At 34.7% G+C, this 18,764-nt stretch overlaps 1 protein-coding gene across 1 annotated transcript in view; it reads left to right on the plus strand.

The window, feature by feature from the left end:
* Window positions 1-18,764, plus strand: part of LOC149797401 (glutamate receptor-like) — a 142,985-nt gene that overhangs the window by 81,498 nt on the left and 42,723 nt on the right. The window contains exons 6-7 of the mRNA XM_089962179.1: window positions 6,986-7,129; window positions 7,860-8,027. Of these exons, the coding sequence (XP_089818305.1) occupies window positions 6,986-7,129; window positions 7,860-8,027 (312 nt within the window). The remainder of the gene's footprint in view (window positions 1-6,985; window positions 7,130-7,859; window positions 8,028-18,764) is intronic.

Consider the following 18,764-nt stretch of genomic DNA (forward strand, 5'->3'; position numbering starts at 1 on the left):
GATCCCAAACGTGTGTTGATCTGCCCAATAACAATTCGTTTATATATTTAGCAAACTGTGGCTCCAACTGCACACTATCGAACTTCCCTCTGGCGCGTAAGACAAAGAATCGATCAATGAAGAAATTCGACGAAGAATTTCGATAGTGACTAGCAAAGTCTCTAATATTCCCATACATCCTTATGAATCAGTTTTGTCATTGCAATCGAACCTCACTGTGTGCGGTTGATATTACACGGTCGTCCATAAGATTTGTGTTAGGGTGGCCTGGCCACATTCCACAGGATCAAAGATTATTGCTTGCGTGATATCATATCGCTCCTGGCATTATGAGAATTATTTTAACGACGCAGGTTACTTTTACTTGTGACGCCGATAGTGGCAGTTGCGAAAGCAGGTCCGATATGGCGAGCGTAGTTGTACAGGGTTACATTCTGTGTGGGTGTGTCATAATAATCGGCTGACTCATTTTTCCCTGGTAGATCAAGACGGACACCTGATGATCTGTGGAATAAAACATCGACTAAACAACTATATATTAGATATTTAATATTAACAATGACACTCTGGCGTGGACGTGTGAAACTCATTTGTTTCGCATAAGTTAATCCGAGAAAACCCATTCACATGAAATATTATGGAACTGGGCACAGTGATGTTCTTGGGTTATTTGCAAGTGTGCCAAATACACTCACCGCTCTGACCTCGCGTACTGCACCCGTCGCTAAACAAGTGACCAGACTGGTTGTGGTTAGTGCCAAAAGTGCTGATATGGATCGTTTGAAAAGCTTGGGCTCTTAGCTAGCTCAGATGCCTCGATATCGATTTCGCGGTTAATAACACGGGGATATCAATATCTGTGGAGGTACATGGACCTACATCACAACGTTGAATAGGGCCTGCACATTTCTTAATAAGACTTTCGAACATTGTACCTAATTTGTTACTTTTCACTGGAACATTTAAAGTTGTTCAGGCATGTATTGTCACGCACCTGTCGGTAAATTGGTGGCGCTAATAACAAATGTTATGCTGTTATGAGGAACCTTAGCGGACAAAAGCTGGTCCAATGAGAAAGTTGCTGTTGAAATTTTGATGTAGTATGTCGACCAATCGAATATCACGTGTTGGATTAAACTGCATGTCCTTAAAGTTCCATATTTTAGATCGAGAAGATTTTGTATGTTGAATTATACAGTGGTGATTTAAAGTTATATTTACTATGTCGACGTTTTACAGTGCATATTTTGAATTACACAGTGGTGGTTGAAATATCAATATTATGTGTCATAAATCTCTAATTCACACGTTGAATGTAACTTTGTGATGAAAGTTCCATTTCATATGGCGAACATTTCTATTTTATCTGTTGCATTTCACAGCAACGAGAAGCAGCCTCCTTGTTTAAAAATAACGGGGTCCGTTCACGAAAGCGACCTCTACCGAAGAAATTCATTCTCGACCTGTGAATGGTAAATTTCAAACTGTAAAATGCATGAAATGTAATGGCGCCTCAGATTTGAATAAACGAATGATGCATCTTAATGCTCGGTATTATTTTGAATTGTAGAAGTGGACATTGTGTAATGTTATTTTTCGTACCAACACATCAATTCACTATATAAAAATAGCAATTCTGACAAGCACAATAAAATATCCAGCCACCGCAATGTAATTCAATAGATACAATCTAAAAACTCAATATACGAAATAGAACTTTCAGCACAATCAATGTGATTCAACATATTAAACTGAAACTCGAGACATATGACATTAAAATTGCAACAACGGCCGTGTAATTCAGAAGATACAGTCTAAACACTCGACATTGGATATCGAATTTTCAACCAGCGCTGTGTTATTCAACAAATGAAATCTAAATACTCAACACATGAAATGGAACTTTTAACATAAACTCTTTGAACCAATACGTAAATTAGGGATTCTCAACGTATAACATTTAAATTTCAACCATCGCAGTGTAATTCAAACGACACAATCCTAAAACCTCGACATAGAAAATATAACCATCAACCTCTACTGTTTAACTCAAAAGATACGATTTAAAATCTTGACCTTGAAAATGGAACTTTATGGACAAATTTTTTTGATACAACACGTGGAATTGAAATTCTGGAATATGACGTTAACATTCCAATGGCAAGGTTCTGATTGGACCAGCTTTTGTCCTCTACGGCACCTCATATGCTATGATACTTTCCTACAAGACGCTGTTTTTGTAAGGTGATGGTGGTCGAATGAGGGTGATTGTTACACCTGTGGATAATTCGTAAAGTTCATTATCTGAATAATAATGTCCTATTACGAAGCGAAGGTCGGTCTTGCTCAAAGTCAGCTGGAAAAAGGCAAACACAATCAAAAACAATTCCGGGGTCACACCTAAATCATTTGCGGCAAAATTATTTGGAGATTTATATACCTAAAACGCACATCTTAAAAGTACTCGAGTCCGGATCATACTAGTTTATCATAAGTGAATCGAGTCCGGATCATACTAGTGTATCATAAGTGGATCGAGTCAGGATCATACTAGTTTATCATAAGTGAATTGAGTCTGGATCATACTAGTTTATCATAAGTGGATCGAGTCCGGATCATACTAGTTTATCATAAGTAGATTGAGTCTGGATCATACTAGTTTATCATAAGTGGACTGAGTCTGGATCATACTAGTTTATCATAAGTGGATCGAGTCCGGAACAAACTAGTTTATCATAAGTGGAAATAAATCTAAGTAGGATGAAATGTTGGCAATGATATCAAGCATCGTGATCTTTATTTTGCACAATTTTATTATACATTGAATCCAATCGGGACAGTACGGTTATGGATCTTTTCACAGTTGCATTTTCAGCATCATTTGTTGCCGGAGATGAAATTAAGGATTACAAAATTTTCCAAACGGGTATTTAACTGTCTTAGGTTTTTGTATTTAAGACTAGATTTTACACACACACACACACACACACACACACACACACACACACACACACACATATATATATATATATATATATATATATATATATATATATATATATATATATATATATATATATATATATATATATATATATATATATATTTATATATATATGGAACCTGGCCGCGGAGATAACGTTGCAGAATTAACCATCAACGGGGTATTGGACCAATCGGCAGCAGATGTGAACATTAATAACAATTTCGTTCCACCTTTTGATGAATATCTGCATCAAAGTAAGTGGCGTTAACACACCCCGTACACACCGAAATTTAAAACACCCCGTACACACCGAAATATAACACACACGTACACACCGAAATATAACACACCCGTACACACCGAAATGTAACACACCCCGTAGACACCGAAATATAACACACCCCGTACACACCGAAATATAACACACCCGTACACACCGAAATATAATCTTCTTAAGGGTCAAATAGAAATTGATAGATGGACTTACGGATGTGTCAATACTAACTCAAGCACGTGAAAACGCCGAAACAATGCCCGCAGAAGTAGATGCAAAACCCCTCCTGGGTTGTTTCTACAATGGTGGAGTGGCATTCAACACTCACTGGTCATGTTTACCAGCAAATATTCTAGACCATCACTGACATAACTACGAAAAGAATGGTCACGACTGTTTACTCAACAAGTACGCATTTGTTCGGGTGATATTTATTCGTCAAAGACGATTTTTAGATGTCAAAAGGTATGGCGTAATCGGTGTTTTTAAAAAAAATGAAAACTGGGCTTGACCATCAGTATTTAGTATTCCTGTGTTGTTTATATATATATATATATATATATATATATATATATATATATATATATATATATATATATATATATATATATATATATGCATATATAACTACCTGACCATTGTACCAGTGAAGAGGGTAATTGCACTTTGCACTTGTTGCAATGCCATGGAGCTTCCAATACATACACACTAGCGTATCTAATTGAAACGATCTTATAGCGCAGATGTGTCTGTCCCCGTTTTACCATCTCCTCCGCGGTAATATCCTTAAGGCTATGTGGATAGAAAGCATTACACTATGCATCATCCGACGGATATATGGTAAATAAAAGTTTTAAAGTTGGTATTCTCAAATAAAATGCCTCATTGAAAATATATTGAAAGTCGGATACAATTACATCCATCTTGATTCCAGACCAAACAAGCTCAAATGACGCATATCTGGGTATTATACCGATTCGGTATGTATTGTTACGTGTTTAGGCGTTTACAAAACATAATAGGAAATAGTGAAGACAACAAGCGTTGTAAAATGTTACAAACAATTTATTTCCCTAGAAAACAAGGTAAAATGAGAAAAAGACTTTATGGTTTTACGAATCCAATCCAAAATTAATCCAAGAGTCAAAAATAGAAGTCCTATTATTAAAAAGTCTTAAGTGAAACTGAGTTCGAATCCCGTTGAAATGGAAGACGATGACGTCTATTGTAACATGTGAAGTGCTGCAGTGTCAACATTCTGTTGATGAATCACACAAAATATTATTCCAGTTTTTGAATTCTGTATAAATTTCTATAAATGTAATTATACAAGAAATAATTTAGAGCACTATTATTTCCAGGAAAACAATTTCTTGAAATCCTCCAAAATTGAAGAAAATAAAATAGTTATCGTAAACTGGACACAACATAAAACACAACATGAAACACCTGGACGTCTCAAGCGTTAAGGCACGAGTGACTATTCTTTCTCAAAACATCAGTAATAAGTCAAACTGCAACTTAAAATAGATGCCTGGATGAGGCTCACATGGTTTGTCTTTCTAGAACAAAATAGAAGCTTTCTTATGCCTAACATCACGTACTCCCAGTATAGCCTTCACTGCAATCAATGGTTCTTACTCGGGGAAAGAACAACAACAACAACAGAAATAAGATACAAATTTGTTTACTAGAACTGCCACTGTTTTGGAATCAATGCCAGGATCTAGGTCAGCATTAATACAATGTCTCTATAAAGTTGTTTACGTAAAAAATATAAAAAATCAGCCAGAACTGAGCTCTATTCTGGACAATATCAAATCCAGTAAATACAGTTACATTGCAATAGCATATGATAAAGTTAACAAAATATTAAAACTAACAATTAAATTAAATCAAATATAATTAAATCAAATATACATAAAAGTTTAATAGTCTATGAACTGGTATCCAATAACATTGAATTTTCTGGAACGTGGATAAATATCCTAGAGATCGTTTGCTTTAGTGTTTTTAGCTGTAGCTTATTCAAATTGTTTTCGGTGCTCACGCTGCCGCAACCCTCCGACGTCATATATTGCTTCATACAAAAACTTCTTTTCTCGGGTTGGTGACTCTACTATTTCTTTATTCTGTCTTGGCATACATCTTGGTCTTCGTAGTATTTCCACTCCCAATACTCCTAGCATTCCTAGCATTCTTATCTTTGTGAAGCATTTATTTTACCAGCCTGTTCTTGAGCAGCTTCGTCACTAACCACATCAAAAAGCTCACTTGCTTCATTCGCTGTGTGCAAATTATGTTTCTTTTGAGGGTGTATTCTTTCATCCACATATTTCACAGATTTTTTATTTTTATTTGTCAAAACAATCTGTCCAAGTTTATTTCTTTCTATTTCTAAAGTCACTTCCAGAGTTACCAATTTATCGATGTGTCCTGGTTTTTTTCGGAAAATTCCTACCACATCTGTTGTGCTTCTCTAATGAACGATACGGCGATCTCATTTTATCGATCACATAATTGACATTCCGTTAATTTGGCAGGTTTACGGCACTATTAAATGTTCTGTGAATTTATTTTCCCAGTATACTTTGGAAATCAATAGTTTCGCTACCACTCAACATTTGCATACAAGAATTTTCTTCAATACTTAAATACTCATAATTCTGCTCAGTATTTCTTTCTGCCAGTACACAAATATCAATGTACATATACCATACTATACAGGCTATAACACACTGTGAAGAAAATCAATACAGAGCAGAGGCTGTTATAAGTACATTCATTCATTCATTCATTCATTTATTCATTCATTCATTCATTCATTCATTCATTCATTCTACTGTGCTATCAGTGTGTATAATGATCGTTACCATACCTTTGCTTGAAGTACTACACTCTGCGGGATTTCGTTTCTACAGTCATTGCAGAATAGTGGAAAAGGCTGGTGATTGTTTTTGTTTTTAGAAACCCTTTGTGGCACTAACATTTGGATTAGACTCTACCTCCCATGACTTGCTAACGTGTATGGGTTGCATAGATCCCAGCGAGACAAAATTAACACTGATAAAAATGCATGGGATGGGGGGGGGGCAGAGGCGAGGATGGGTGGCTGTGACCTAAAGGGTGAAAAAAAGGCAAAAGAATAATAACCTGGAGTGATTTCTTTTTCTCGATTCGAGTAGGCTTTGAAACTATGCAACAAAGGATTGTGTCCTATTTCTACGGGTAACAAGTTCCATACTAGAATCGCACTGTATACAAACGAATTATTGAACATCACTGTTGTTCTACATTGTCATTGTGGGATGCCTTTCAATTCTAGTTTTTAAAACTGCCCAATGCACAATGGCTAAGATTTGGGTGTTTTATGTTCAGTCTCGAATGTAAATGGAGAGTATGGTGTAGCCACTGTCTGTTTATCCTGCAATCTTAAACTGGGACAAGTTCACGAGCTGATTAAGTGAAAAAGAAGTCTTACTAATTTGTGTGTGGATGCACCTTGTGACAAAACAAGATTAGAGTGTTTCGTGTTGATGACAGTTTCCCTCTTACTGCCTTATCAAACGTTTTTCATTGCGATCTATATTTTGTTCGTCATTTACTTTTTTTCCAAAGTTGAATATTTAAGTATGTATGGCAGGAAAGAGATGCATTGCAAAAGATGGAATGACGAGGCATGTATGTGCTGTTAACACGTTTCTATTTATTTCTATTTTAATTAGGGTATTGAAGAGATGAATATGCAAAATTTCCGCACAGGAGGCGTGAATGTGACTGGCTTCCAGCTTGTAAACATGACAAGTGCTATTGCCCAGAAATACCTAAAGACCAGACAATTTTATGATAAGGTGGAACCGAAAATGAGGGTAAGGGGATACCGTACTGCCAACTTTTGTTCATCCAGTTTGAAATGTATTGAAATTCCTATTTTTGCTACATTGTGATTCGTACGGAATTATATACATAAAATGAATTATTCTTGAAAATATGCGAATTTATATTACAAGAAAAGAATCAATGTTATTTGTTTCTTTTTCCTCCTATATTGTGCGCAGAAACACTCCATACTTATTATAAATAGGTTTCAATAGTGCCTTACGTCTGCTGGACGTTTCAGTATTTGACATCATACTCTGCTAAGTTCCAATCGTTGGCTTGAAAATTTATAATATCCTCGATCCCACTGTGAACTATACAATACCACCAATCCACTCCTAACAATCTACTCTTAGGTATTAGTTATTGCCATTGTGGGTTCGAGAATATACAATGGCTCCGATCGTCTCTTGCTTATTGTTGAGAATGAACACTAGCCCCGAGCCCACTCCTGCATGTCATAAGAAGGACTAATGGAGAAAATACTTTTCGTGATCATGTTTATGCTGAGAAGGTTACTTGCTTTTTAAAAGAAGATATATAACAGATCGGCAAAGTTTTTTTCTTTTCTTTTATCTTGTAATTACGGGTTGTAAAACATAATACAAGATCATACATGGACGATAACTGTTGCATCATTAGTGCTAGTACTGATTCTGTTACTGCTACCTCATAACATCTTTCACTTGTACACAATGATATATCTCTTTGTATTTTCAGTTTGAGGAAGCCTTAGTTATTGATGCTCTCAGATTTTTCTACAGAGCATTACGCGATCTCATCAAACATGTTAGAAGGCAGAACTTACCGGAGAGGATAATCAAATGTACTGATGATAGCAATGTCAGTCCTCACAACGGGTCGGACATGATGGAAATACTTAAGAAGGTAACGCATAAGCAACTGATATGTTGGCTTAGATGTCTTGTTATCATATAGTCTGTATACTTTACATAAAGTGTTTGGAGTTTAATATTTTTGATATTACCACACATTAACATATCACTTCCTGTGAGTCTGATTGGTTTAAATAAGTTCATGAGCAGTATTATCTCTCCTGATTGGCTGAAAAATGTTTCTTTACTCCCCCTTATGGAGCTTTTTCTCTCTGCTAATGCTACAAATATTTTGGCGTACATGTTTCGACTTGACTGCGCAAATGAAATTAAGAATATGGCAAAATTTCCACACAAGGACTCGTTAAGCCATCACGCGCTGAATTTTTTTTCGTTAACTCCCTAGCACGAACAAGTACAACAACAACAACAAATACATTTAAAGGGTACTGGTCAATTGATAGTGTGCGTAAGGGAATGGGTGGGCGGTGATCCTGTAACAAAGAATTTGCCCTATATACAAGACTGGTTTAAATATTAACTTCTAGAAAAAAACAAAATCACCTCAGTTCATATAAGAATGTAGACATATATTGTCTTTCATCTGACAGAACGTTAGACCTCTCACATCAAAGTATTTTTCCGTTGTAAAATGTCTCAAACGATCTAATGGCTCTTATATGATGGAATTCCGACTGTCTCCTGTTCCAAATCAAGTCATGCAAATATCAGGTCCAAAATACATTACAGTAAATATGCAATTTCTGTATCCAGTAATAATCCCTCTGCTAAATATCCAAGAACTCCCACTGCTGAAAGTGACACACCTTAGGTATCAACATTGTTACACTGATGAAGAAATTAAGAAAGAATGTTCTGAGTTCATTGTTCCATTTATTTGAATGGACAATTACTCTTTTAATTTTAATTTGTAAATGAAAATATGCTTTTAAATTTTATTCGTTATAAAATTGCCCAAAAATTTGATAAGAGTTTGGGACCATTTGTACCACCACCACTACTACTACTTTGCTTCTGTTACTGCATTAGTAGGAGTTAATGGGAAGTTGAGACCAGTGACCGGCCCTATTCCCAGCCTCTAAATGCATTCTTTGATTCAATTTCTTGTTTCCCACTGAACATTTGTTTGCATCCTCGATTGTGACCCGCATTTCATGAAGGTGATCGTTTAGAAAATGGGGTTTCTGGACCAAATGCAGAAAAAAGGGTTTTTTTACCACTTTTTTGCATGCATGAAAAAATGTGGGTTTTTTTGGTCATGCATAAAAATGGTGGTTTTGTACCAAAGAGTGAAAAAGCGTTTCTTTGACTGTATACAAATTTTATTTTATTTTATTTATTTATTTGACTCAACGTTTATTAGTAATAAATAATTGCGTTTCCAGAGACTCCAGCTCTTCCTCACTGGACATGACAATCGTCCCCGACAACTTTGTTGCCAGAGGTGATGGATGACTATATTGAAATGTGAAACGTTCTGGATGAGGTTGTGGAATTGTTAGCAATGATCTGAGTTACATTCCCAGACATGATTTTTTTTTCTGAGGTAGACATAGATAAGTATGAGGATGATCAGCCATCATACATCAGCTCGGAGATATAATCAGCAATGTAACATTGAAAATAAGCTAAAGCGTTTTCATCTGTCCTCTCTCAGCGAGATAAGTTTTGTAATTACTTACTTTGGTCACGAGAGCTCTGATTCCAGGTCGCGTGAAGTTTATAAAGTTTGATTATGTGTCTAAGCGTACTTTTGAGGTGATGAGACTTCCAGAACATGAAGCTAAGTGTAAACCAGTCTCTAGTAAAACATATTAGCAGTTTATGATACGATCATTTCCCATGCGCTGAGCTTCTCTGAGTGCCAAGTGTGCAATGTCTTCATTGGCGCCGTCGGGATGCACAAGAAAAATTGTCATAATAACCAAACCATTGGACGAGAGATTTTTTGGTACCTGTAGTTGAGAAGATCACTTCAATCCTGAACATGTCTTGGCTGGTTTTAGGTAATTCCTTATCGTAGGAAGAATCTATGTGTGGCTCTCGAGAGACATCTTTAGGCGTGTACGTGACTAGCATTGTTTTCTTTATCTTACCTACCACAAATACCTTCCCTATCATGTTAGGTGTATATACGTTTCCAAACGTGCCTTTATTCCTGGTAGCTTTGGTTACATTTAGATCTAAAACATATGATGTCTGTTACCCCCTGTTTCGATCTACTGAAGGACACAGGGTACTAATTGTACGGAAAAATGGGAATCAGCCTGGAAATTGGTGGGAACATATCGAGTATATATGGGAAAAAGAATCTTTTGAGAACTTATCCTAGTTATAACTGAGAACACAGACATTGTCCTTTAACAGTCTTGAACTTAGAACATTCATTACTGAAATTAGCACCTGACTGTTTGGTGCGGACGTAAAAGCACATGTTTCAAACATAAGACACTTCCAGAAAAGCTGTCATCTCGGTTTCATTTGTATTGATAAATATAGATTTGATCATGAGCACTCAGAAGTGTAAAGTTATTGAATTTTTAATATCATGGTGTTTGCATAGGTTTACTATGGGAACTAAATTAGTACCTTGAGTCCTGAAAAAGCTTCTGTGGAGTCAAAAAGTGCACACTGTAATAATTCAGTCCAGTTCCCCCTTTTCCATTTCAAATTTTCCGCAACCTTTTCAAAATAAGGAAAATGCTTGTCTACATCTTCTTCTCGCTGATCTAATATTCTTAGTAATATCAAAACTTTGATTTTTATCGGAAGTGGGAAGGTGCATTTCACTTGCTAGTTCTATTTCTTTTATTCTAAATTGATATTCCTCTCTTCCTTCTCTCTGTGCATTTACATTTCCATCTGTCTGTCTCTCTTTTCTTTCTCCAATTGTGGCTGCATTTGCATCTGCTTCTCCTATTTCTGTAACTGTATTTGTTTCTCTCTCCTGCAACTTCATTTGCTGTTTTTATAACTGCATTTGTCTCTCTCTCTCTCTCTCTCTCTCTCTCTCTCTCTCTCTGTCTCTCATATATCTCTGCTTGTAACTGTATTTGTTTTTCTTCTTTCTGTAACTGCCATTGCAACTGCATTTATTTTTCTTCTTTATCTTTTTGGAGATTCAGCTTCCTTAAGTCCAGTTCCATCTATTATTTTAATTTTAATTCATGTACTTTTATGTCAGAGTCTGATACAGACTTACTGATCGAAACCAAATCATGTTTATCCAAAACACTCTTTTCTACCAAATACCTGACCGAAATATTTTTTATTTCTTGCTTCTTCAAGGAAGGTTTTGCCTCAGAAAGATCATATTTTCTGGCAAGTTGAACCAATTCAAATTTTTTCAAAAGGTCTAATTGTTCCTGGGTGGGATCTGAAAGAAAGATTTCCACCTTTGATGACATTGTAAAAATGGAAGTTGATTTCACTCAAGACTTTTAAAATGAAAAATAATACTTGGAATTTAAAATAATTCCAAAACCTAGGGAATTCAAAGTTATAAATTCGAGCAGATACATGATGATTTCCAATGCAGAATCCAATTTATGATAGGAAAAGAATCGAAGATCACCATTACGGCTCATGAACCAACACTATCGTCCTCGATACAAATATCAACATCTGGCTATAGCGTCGATATATATCTCCGATGTCATAATCCTCTGTTGTGAAGGATACATTTCAAACCTACTGACTAGAACTGATACTTCTTGATTTGCGAGGGGAATTTCTCACGATACGTTTGTTTGTTCGTTCGTAGAGATTGTCAAACGCCAAGTTCATAGAACGTCAACGTTTATGATTTTGTAAATTAAAAACTTTCTATTTCTGAGTCTGGCTTGGCAGAGTCAAGGAATAATTATTTGTGTGGTATTATGTAATGCACCAACACACAAGAGTTTTTGTATACAATAAAGAAGTACTCGAAAGTGCCATCGAAACAATCTTGACACTTCCCAAAAAAGAAAAAGTTATTCAATAATATACTTATTGATGATTGTGACGATGAAATTATTTTGTTAATGCAATAACATTTAAATTAGCTGCAGCAAGAACATGTTATTACGGCTGTATGTGATAAGGATCAAATTTTGAATTGCGCACATTCTTGCTTTAAACGGTCTAACTTACAATGGTTATCTGGAAATTAAAACTACCCAAGCCCCCCAAAAAATTCCGACAAAAAGTAATATTATAAACATCAACGTGAATCCGTTACAACTTTCACTTTGTTTGCAATCACTTTATATACAATAAGTTACAACTTTCACTTTCACAAATCTCACTTTCACAATTGGACATAATCTTTTTCAACTGTCTTACATGCAGTCATTTTTGTTTCATATTCCTGAGACAGCACTGATCAATGTTTATGAATCGCCGTTGCGAATGTAACGAATTGCCAAACGTTTTCGGTATCGACACTTTCTAGTGATTGTGTCATTTTCTGCTCGAGTAATTTGATTAACTTGATTTTTGTTCTTGTAATATTTCAAAGTCATTCGTCATTTTGTTCAAGATCAAGTTGATCAGAAAGTTGTATAACCCTATCTCCGCTGGTGGGGTCATGTAATTTTGTAATCGCAGAAATAATCGCATTAATATTTTCATAATTCATTATGTAATAAATATTTGTTTAAAAACATAAAAGAATACTTGCAGTTCTAATATATTTCGGAATGCATGCAAGGCACATACACATATTATTTACAGTATATATATATATATATATATATATATATATATATATATATATATATATATATATATATATATATATATATATATATATATATATATATATTACAGTATATACAATCTTAACTTTTAGGACGGCACATGCACACATTATTTACACTATTTACAGTTCTTATGTTACGTGTCTTGGCTCTAATAACAAGTAACAAAAGAAAGAATGAAAACAATAAGCTTTGAAAAATGTAATAAATAATTTGATTCCCTGGGGGAAAAAAATGAAAAAATGAAGAAGAAAAAAATTGCTGTTTTAAGAATCAAATCCACAAATAATCCACGAATAATCTACGAATTAAATTTTAGAAGTCCTAATAATGAAATGTTCTAATGAATTCAAGTCCGAGTCCCGACGAAAACTCCAAAATGAAGTCAATGACGTATACTGTAGATAGTATGGTGCTGTAGTGACCTACAGTTCTTTGTTATTACACAGAAAATACTATTCCGGTGTTTGAATTTCCGAATAAAATTTACGAAATGTCTTTATCCTAAAGTTCTGTATGAGAACTCAAATATTTCCAGGAAAAAGAATTAATCCTATTTCTTTCCAAAATATTTGAATAAAAATTAAAATATTATTCTAAACTGGTCAGAAATAAACTATTTCCAGTGCAAAGTAAAGGTCCAAACTGAGAAATATCTCTCTTAACATCATTATTAAATATAAATACTGCGCTATTTCAGAAAACCCAGAGTTGAAAAATAGAGGTTTAAAATCACATACTTCCAGTATAATCTTGATAAATGCCAATCATTTTACTCCGAGAATAAAATAAAAATAGAAAGTTGTTTACTTGTTTCGGTGCTTTCTGAATCAAGGTTGGAAACTAAGTCAAAAATGGAAACAGTGTTCTATTATTAGGTGTTTAAGAAAAAAGTCAGGTCGAACTAAATTTTCTGGAAAGTATCAAATTCCTAGTAAACAAAATTACTTTACTTTGACATGTCACTAAATTAATTTTTTTTTACACAAAATACTTACAAACAATTAAATTAAATAAAATATAAATTAAATCAATTATACATGACACAATATATACAATCTTAACTCTATGGACGGCACAATGCACACAGTTCTAGCATTCCTAATTGCAGGAATGCAGTCTCATGCGTTCTACATCCACCTTGACACTCACGTACAGTGCTAAAGTTCTCATTACCCAGTCATTGTTAAAACATTGCCACTTCTTCATGAGCTTTTTATTGTTTTCTTTCACTGTGGGTACCCTAATCAAAGACTCTTACTTGCAATGCTAAAGTTGTCATTGTCAGAACAGTGCCACTGCTTCATGAGACATATTTTCAGTATTATATATATATTTTTATAGTATTTACATATTTATTGTATTATATATACACATTTACAGATTTATAGTATTTACATAAACCATCAACAGGGGTGCCTTCTCTATGATAAACAGATTTATGATGATAACTATATTTTTTTGGCACACTTCCCCCAAATAAACCCCGGGAGAGTGAAAAACACAACACACAATGTGCTGACATGGTGGGAAGGTGTACATGATTGTTCAGCTTTAATATTTGTCGGTTATATTTCGAGGTTGGCGAAGATCCCCATTTATAAATGGTACTCCATTTCTTATAAGGTTACTTGGAAATCCAGAAATAGCTCACCTGGATTACATCCAGGGGGCGGTGCTTATTGTTTGCTATCTCTCGTTTCTAAACTATACTATTATCTCTGACAAAGTCTGGAAGGGACAAGAAACCTGACAAAGTCTGAAAAACAAAGATAATTTTTTTATATATAAGATAAACCACCAAAAAAAACCGAACCAAATAAAATTCATTTTTAAGTGGAAGTATTTATATGAAATACAAGTGATGTTACTCTTTAATCTCTCAACTGGAGGAAGCGTTACTTGGCTGAGTTATTTCCCTTCACTGAATTTTAAGAGTGCTTAAAGCTCGCAGAGAAAATATCTAAACGCAATACCTGAACGCAATAAAACAATAATATTTTCATGTTCTACTTTATCACAAAATTCAGAAGTATTCTTTTGATCTACTTCTGTATTTTTCTGTTTTACTTCAGTATTTTTCCGTTCTACTTCAGAAGTGGCGGCGTCTGCCGCTAGATACGTCAATATTATGCTTTGTTTGTATTTCTTTGGAAATCCTAATCTGTCTATTTTATCTGCAACATGTTCTATCGAACCTGATAAAATACAGATATATTTGGCAGTTACACTTACCGACTGAAATTTTATTTCTTCCCATGCCTTTGCATTCACATATATAACTGGTTTTGCAGATTTACTATATTTACCAGTATTTCCGCGTTTACAATTCTGACTCTGCTTAATAGCCTGCAAAACATTTAAAGATTTATAGAATTTTTGGTCTTTAATATGATCAATCACAAGATCTTTTTCGATCAGACCATAAAAACATTCATGGATAAATTTCATAGGTAAAAGTATGACAGAGATACCTTTTTCCAACAGTAAATCTAAGATAACCAGCATTATCAACCGAGCCGACCAGTTTTTTTAGTTTACAATTTAAGATGATACCATCACGTGATACCTGATTATTTTTAACGTTAGGATGTGTTAGGAATTATCCGTGCTACATTTATAGATTAAATAGTATTTGTCTCAGTTATTATTTTATTACTGAAAAAACTATCCAGGTGAGCTTGTAACTATCGACGATAAGAACTTTGTCACTATCACAAAAATCTAGCGAGACAGTCTTCGGCGTTTTTTATCGGAGATTCATTACCATCAATTTTCTGCTGAGATACGGACACGACGGTTTGTGGAATACTAAATACGATTATAAGGACGTTATCTCCTTTGACAATCTAGAAAGTTATCCTGAAAGTTTTCTTGGAATGGAGATTGTGCTGAATATTTTAAGATATTTGGAGATCCAACACACTAGATAACCAGAGCTGCGATAAATGGATATTTACCAGATCTTGATTTAGCGGGAATTGCGCGTGTAGAATCGTTTGAGTTTCCAGATAATCTCCATCCGATTGTTTGTTTGGTTTGGTCGTCATTTTAGCAAACGCGGTTGGGTTCCAACAGTGCCATTATGATATATGCTTGATTCTGGAATGTGAGCATCGTTAACTGTAAGTAAAGCAATAATATCGTATCGTCCACAGAAACAAGAATGGTTACCAAACCCGCTGTCGTTGAGAGATCTGTTGTTATCTTAATCCAGACGAAGCTGAACACGAAACTAAACTTGCACAAGATGTTAGAAAAACAAATTGGTAAATTTACACAAGAATATCTTATGGTTATAAACGACATTGTACAAGATTAATCATCGACGATGCCGAACTCGATTTTATAATTACTGATACAATAGAGAGAGGCACATTTATAAGTCGAAATAATGCTTACTTATCGTATGGAACTAAACTTAGAACAATTGTTAGCTATATTGATGTTGAATCACCACTGTTTACTCATTTAAGACCTTCAATGTTAGCGTATGTTTCAATAAACTTATTATCGATGATAAATTGATTTCCTAATATCGCAGTCAGAGTTGCCACAGATTCATTTTATGTAGAAATATAGTTCTTAATACACTTCAACACCAATTATTCTTATTGATAAAGAAACATTTTCAGACCTACCTATACTATTGTGTTATCGCCCAGCAGATACACGACGGCAGAATATCGATGTAGAAATTCATGTGAAAAAATATCTGGTATGAAATGATATTGTTTTCGTTCCTGTGAAACACGTTAGCGATGGATAAATCTTCATCGACTTTACAATAAGTTATAATGATTCATTCCTCACAAGGATTAATTATTTCCGATACAAACATTTGGAGTGATGATAATCGTATTGAATATTAAAATTTAGTTTATCTAGAAGTCTCTATTCAGGAGAATTTCTCAGCTACGGAGAATTATTATTGAAGTTTTTCAGGATGATTGCAATACTGTAGATAAAAATCAAATAAATCAAATATTAACTGGTTATCAGTGGTGTGAAAAAAAATCTCAAATTTGATATTGATGTTGAATTTATCATGACAATGAAACAACGACAAAATAATCATTGTGCGAGCTACAACAGATTAATGTTGTGGCAGTATACGAATAATAATCCCCGACAATTTACCTTGAATATAATTATTAGTAGTCTCAGCCACACACGTGAAAATCTGACGCAGACCTGTCTTTAATGTAATCGACGTAGAGGCGCTGTCTCCCTTCTAGCGAATAATCCTTTACAAGAGTGAAGGCGGATGTAGTTGAGTATCTTCAGGAATTACTTGTAACTGTTCACGCACAAATCCACGATGAGGAGCAGTTGAATCTAATCTGTAGATTGCCGGTCTGCCCGTGGATTTTAACACGCTGGAAATTGTATGCGTGGTCATGCTCCAGACTGGATCAGTTGCTCTATTTTTACCACGTTCAAGTTCACCAGGTAACAAATAAATATCTGACAGTAACACTACCTAGTACTGTTTGTTTTGAGAGTATTGTCATTGCAATGGTATGTGTTTTCTCATAATTGTATTGATATGTTTCACAAACAATTCCACGAGTAATTTCATTATTTGATGCAGCTGACACACTTGGTAGTCTTGCAACCTATTCACGAGAGCTCTTATCCGCCTCAACTTTATTCAAGTTTATTTTCTGCGCATATTGAATTATAAACAATCGCTGTCAATTTTTAATAAAATCGCTTAACAATTTTCTGATTGCGATGAATTGCGGTATGTCCTCGTAGAATTTGACGTTATTCGTTTCATTATCGACGTCACCGCAACAAGAAATTCTTTGCTGGATCAACCTGTTGCATCTGTGGGCATTGCAAGGGTCCTTATTGATAGATTCGTTCAAATGCAGATGCTACTTCAGTTGCTGTCTTTGTTAACAATGGTCCTGCTTCTTTATATCTACTTGCAACGTCAACCACAGTCAACGCGTATTTGAACATGCGCGGTTGACATCTGCCAGTTTTAATAGTATCATGCGCAAAACAAACAAAATATATGCTGGATGAACTTCATTAGGAGCAACGACTTCAAAATGTGAGTACTCAGTTTTTTAGGTGGTGGTAGGTACATTTTCCATATTGCCTGACGTGCTAACCAATCTGCAGTAACAGAATGTACGATACCTGCTACATCAGCAAGTTTACTAATCGCTGCTCTGCTCTACCCCTTTAATATCGTCTTGGGTTATAACAAATTAAATACATATAGCAGTTATTTATGATTAATTACCGGCCCCTGGCACTAGTTTGTCTTTCATCGCAGATCTTATCAAAAAATCAGCAAGTGATTCTCTAAAAGTTCTATTTTTTTTACAGACTTTAACGTATGAATCAGTTTTTGTCTGCAAAATGTCATTGATGTAAATCTTTACTTTTATACGAAACCTCATGAACATGGAAATCGCATTTATTGGATACGCCCTATGTCTTGGTTGATCTTTATCGTCATGTCGGGTATTACGCCTGGTTCCAGAACCACACTAATTATATTTTCAGGATATTTAGCCCAGTTAGCCCCTTGTAATTTTCCTAGTGAAGCAGCGATATCTCTGATAGTTGAACGAGATATAAATTATATTTGTTGCACCACTTGAAATTCAGTAAGTATTTTATTTTCTCACACAAATCCTAAGGAATAAAGACCTGAATCAATTTTAGTGGTATTTCAAGTAAAATCTAGCGCTAAAGGTGACTGCAGTCTAGAATGTACTAAGGTACTAATGGCCCGAAATGCTATTATGCGCAAATAGTCTAAGGATAAATCACAATAATATTATCCAAGAAGCCAATGTTTGAATTCATTATAATTCCAAGTTAATGTTTCTGTCCAAAAATATAGTTGAGTAACACTTTTTATATCCAGTGAAGATGTAACTTCAGTGATTAATTTCCAGCCCATAAGAAATGCTGAACAAAACAAATAATTATGCTTCAAGATCTTCCAGCATGAATGAAAGAAATATCCTGTAAACAATTATATAAAAGACACAAAAGAA

Source organism: Sinohyriopsis cumingii, chromosome 6, assembly GCF_028554795.1.
Source record: "Sinohyriopsis cumingii isolate HCF-2022 chromosome 6, ASM2855479v2, whole genome shotgun sequence".
Lineage (NCBI taxonomy): Eukaryota > Metazoa > Mollusca > Bivalvia > Unionida > Unionidae > Sinohyriopsis > Sinohyriopsis cumingii.